Source organism: Solanum tuberosum, unplaced genomic scaffold (genome assembly GCF_000226075.1).
Source record: "Solanum tuberosum cultivar DM 1-3 516 R44 unplaced genomic scaffold, SolTub_3.0 scf00293, whole genome shotgun sequence".
NCBI lineage: Eukaryota > Viridiplantae > Streptophyta > Magnoliopsida > Solanales > Solanaceae > Solanum > Solanum tuberosum.
This window is the reverse complement of record NW_006239222.1, coordinates 757,967-762,705: the sequence shown is the minus strand read 5'-3', so window position 1 is coordinate 762,705 and position 4,739 is coordinate 757,967. Positions and strand designations below refer to the sequence as shown.

The window sequence follows — 4,739 nt, the reverse complement described above, 5'->3', positions numbered from 1 at the left end:
CCATGGATAACATTAACACCATTGCTTGCTGTGAGTAACACTGCGAATAAGTTCATCGCGATTGGCTGTGACACATATGCTATAGTTCAGGGTTATTATTCAAAGTTTGAAAATATGACGACTATGCATTACTCCTACATAACAGGATGTACGTCCATGTGCAATAGTCTTGATGATGCTGATAATAACACATGTTCCGGAGTTGGTTGTTGCAAGACATCCATCCCTAAGGGAGCATGGAATGTTACTATAACACTAAGTAGTTATTATAATCACACTTATGTGAATGATAACCCTAGTTGCAGCTATGCTTTTGTGGTCGAAGATACTAACCCTTATGCTAATTTTTCGAAGAATAACCTCGAAAGTTTGAAGAACATGGATGAGCTTCCACTTGTGCTAGATTGGGTAATTGGTAAAGGAACATGTGAAATAGCTAAGAGAAACTCGACTGCATATGGATGTAAGAGTGAAAACAGTGATTGTTATGATAGTTCAATTGGATATGGATGTTCCTGCATGCAAGGATATGATGGGAATCCATATCTGAAAGATGGCTGTCAAGGTATGCATACTTTTACTTTTTGAACTTAGGTAGAAACACCCCCTAAATCCTAATCAAAGCTCAATTTACAATATAGTCACAAGTCTTACGTCAGGTTAACACCAAATAGTCTTGGAACTGAATTATAGTGCTACTTTATTTGTTGTTTGGTTGGCAAGTCCAGGATAACTTATTCGGGAATTAATAATTAGTACCGAGATAAGTTATCGCTCCTCTTGGGTGGTATAGTAATCCTGGGTTAACTTATCCAGGGATAAAATAAGTGAATGATAAAAATATCCCTTTAAACCCTTTCTATGCATAATTTTTTTTTGAATATTTCACGTTATCATATGTTTGTACTCTACGAGTCTGCAGATATTGACGAATGTATAGATCGGCAACCAGATTATAGATGTGCCAAAGATGCCATTTGCCAGAATACAGAAGGGAATTATACATGTATATGCCCTCCAGATTTCAGTGGTAATGGTACTGTATGCAATCGTGACAATCCTCAGAGAATAACTCAAAATATTTATTTTGTTATAGGTACATCTCTTGACTTCTTTCAAATGGATAACAATTTTCTATTAACGAACTACATACATCGACCTAAAATGTCAAATAAAGTTTATATATTTTTATACAGGTGCTACAGCAGGGGTTGCTTTTGCGATTATTATTGTTTTTGGCTGGTCATACACTGCATTCCAAAGGAGAAAGATGTCAAAGATGAAGAAGAAGTTTTTCCAGGAAAATGGTGGATTAGTTCTACAACAGCGACTTACAAGGGAAGAGGGATCAAGTCATAATAATACAATAAAGATTTTCACAGCGGAAGAGCTTGAAAAGGCAACTAATGGCTTTGACAAAGATAGAGTTGTTGGACAAGGAGGTTTTGGAACTGTTTACAAAGGATATCTGAAAGATAATTGCATCGTTGCCATAAAAAAATCTAAGGTAATTGATCGCAATCAGATCGAACAATTCATAAATGAAGTCCTTGTTCTTTCCCAAATCAACCATAGAAATGTGGTTAAGCTCTTAGGTTGTTGCCTCGAGACGGAAGTTCCACTATTGGTGTATGAATTTATCAGCAATGGAACACTTTCTGAACACTTACATGATAAATTGAAGGCGTCGAATCTTTCTTTGGATATTCGTCTGAGAGTTGCTGCAGAAACTGCAGGAGTACTTTCCTACTTGCACTCAGCAGCTTACCCTCCTATTATCCATAGAGATATTAAGTCAGTCAACATTCTTCTAGACAAAAGCTACACAGCCAAAGTGTCTGATTTCGGAGCATCCAGGTTGGTTCCTGCTGATCAAACAGAGTTATCTACATTGGTTCAAGGAACTCTAGGATATCTAGATCCTGAATACTTGCAAACAAATCAACTCAATGAAAAAAGTGACGTATACAGTTTTGGAGTAGTGCTTGTAGAGCTCCTAACAGGTAGAAAGGCCCTATGTTTCGAAAGACCAGCAGAAGAGAGAAGTCTAGCTCAATATTTCATATCTTCAGTGGAGAAGGGTCTTTTGCTCGATATTCTAGACGACAATATAGTTTATGATAAGACAAATGAAGAGAAATTGAAAAATGTTGTTATGCTTGCACAGAGGTGCCTAAATGTTAAAGGGGGTGAGCGACCTACAATGAAGGAAGTTGCAGCAGAATTGGAAGCTGGGTTGAGATTGAAGCACTCGTGGGCTGAAACTGATCGACATTCAGAGGAAAAAGAGTCCTTACTGCCTGGCACACAAAGATTGAGATTTGGATACGAATATAGTGAACACAGTGCGGATGCTGATAGTATAACGAGTCATGTAACTTTACCTTTTCCTGGAGGAAGGTGATCGATCATGCATGTTGATTTTTCTCAACAATATAAACTCAGAACGGCCACGGCTTCAACATGAATTTCTTTTTTGTCATGGGCATGTTAGAAATAAGAACTAAGTTTGATTTAGTTACATCTCTTTTATTTGTCCAGAGAAAGTAAATTTGAGTAACAAATTATGTGCTTATTTATGTATCCTTGTAATAGTTGTCACATTTTGATGTTCTTCTTACACTTGAACATATCCTTCTTACATTGTTTTGTTGCTCAACCCATGTGTTTTGCATGTATCCCTGTAAAAGTCAGTTATTGAATTTTCACTTTCACATTAATAACTATAGAGGTTACAAAATTGTGGATAACTTATGGGTAGGTTTTTATACAAAAACATTCTTAATCTTATCTCTCCTAACTCGATCGAGTGTCCATGTGGAGCGATCCACAACCTAGACAGAAAAATCAACATCCCCATGCATTTCGCTTATAATGATTTAGATCCAAAAACAATAACATGTCGATAACACAAATAATTCATACGGACAAATATTCCATGCGGCCGGTGAGCATCAAGAGATATACCTTTAAGGTTTTACAAGAGTTTCAGGTAGGAATTCAATCACATACGGAATATAATTTAGTAGTGACATGAGAATCTTATTACTCGCAATACCCCATGTATCATTCACTACTTTATTAGTCACTTACTTGATCCTCGTCCTCTTAAGAAATGAACTCGAGTTCATGTTCAAATTTATATTCACAATTACACTTGTCACCTATATGGTAAGTGGAATAGCCAGCCAATAATGTATATTAAATTATTGATTTTAATTGTCTTAACTTTCTATTTGAATATATCTATTCCAAATCAACTGCTTTCCTAGACATGCAACGCATCACCAAATCACCCATGGCTATTAGTGGCATGCTATAATAGTAATACCGATCGAAAATCAAGAGATAGTCAAAGGTCAAAGGCTATTTCAATGAAAATTTAATGTAACTTTTCAGGGTCTCACAAGATAGAAGATATAGGAACCGTTCTTCCATTAATTATTCACAAGTAAGCACACGTGGTATGCTATTCTAACCTTATGGGGAGCCTATGGGTCTAAGAATTAAGGGTGTATTTACTATGAAGAGGAAAATCTTTTCCAATTTTCTCATGTTTGGTTGAATTAAATATTTTGAAAAATCTTTTTCAAATCAACTTAGTTTCTTCAAATTTAAGGAAAATGACTTCCCTTAAAAAAGTGGGGAAAATATTTTGAACCCCACCCCTCAACTTTCCATCCTAACTTAAGTCTCGGGTATTGATTCTCAATACTAATCCTAGATCTGACTCATGATTCTCAATTCGAGAGCCGACTCTTGACCTCAATTCGAGACCCAACTCCATAGTTTCGTATTAAGAAGAGGTCAGATCTCAAATTATAATTAGAGGTTGAATTTTGGGTTGGGATTGGGTCTGGGTTAGGTCTCACATCGGATGTCAAGTCTCGAGTTAGGGTCGAGATCATGGTCGAGTCTCGAGTAGGGTGTTCAAGGTCAGGTGTTGGGGTCGGGTTCAAGTATCGCAGTTGGGTTTTGAGGTTGGGTCTCGAAACGGGTGTCTGGGTCAAGTCTTGGGCTGAGGTCGGGTCGGGTCTCAAGTTATGTCTCGGGTCATGTTTCGAGTCAGGTGATGGGGTCGTAGTCGGGTCTCACAGTTATGTCTCGGGTCATTTCTCGAGTCAGGTGTTGGGATCGTAGTCGGGTCTCAGGTCAGATTCATGTCTCGGACTAGAGTCTGGTCTAAAGTCAGGGTTGAAGTCAGGTCTCGGGTAGGGTCTTGAGTCAGGCTCGGGGTCGTGTGACGATTCGAATGTCTGGTCAAGGTCTGGGTTAGGTGTCGGGTCAAGGTCTTGGTTGGGTCTTGGTCAGGTCTTGGGGTCGAGGTCAAGCCTCGAGTTTGGTGTTAGGGTTAGGGTCGGGGTTGGGTCTCAGGTCAGGGTTGGATCACAAGATTGATCGTTAAGGTCAGATCTCGAAGTCGGGTGTCACGGTAGGGGTCAGGTCTCAGGGTTATGATTAGATCTCGAGTTTGGTATTGAGGTCGGGTCTCGGGTTAAGTACCGAGGTCGAGGTAGGGTCTCGGTCGGGTTGTGTTCGATTCTTAATTAGGTCAGGGTTGGTTGTTAGGGTTCGGGTCGGGGTTGGGTTTGGGTCTCTAGTCAGGGTCAGAGTCGGGTCTTAGGTTGAGGTCAGGTCTGGGTTGGGTCTCAATTCAGGATTGGGGTCGGGTCTTGAGTCAGGTATTAGGGTTGGGGTCTCAAGTCGGGTGTCGGGGTCGGGACAAGTTCTTGCCTTAG

The 4,739-nt window shown here is 39.5% G+C and overlaps 1 protein-coding gene across 1 annotated transcript; it reads left to right on the top strand.

Moving 5' to 3' along the window:
- The first annotated feature begins 210 nt into the window (after positions 1 to 210).
- Positions 211 to 2,459, top strand: LOC102605681 (wall-associated receptor kinase 5-like). The gene is made up of 3 exons (XM_015314454.1): positions 211 to 565; positions 923 to 1,096; positions 1,197 to 2,459. The coding sequence occupies exons 1-3, from the start codon at positions 379 to 381 to the stop codon at positions 2,402 to 2,404; spliced, it is 1,569 nt and encodes a 522-aa protein (XP_015169940.1). The 5' UTR covers positions 211 to 378; the 3' UTR covers positions 2,405 to 2,459.
- The last annotated feature ends 2,280 nt before the right edge of the window (positions 2,460 to 4,739 follow it).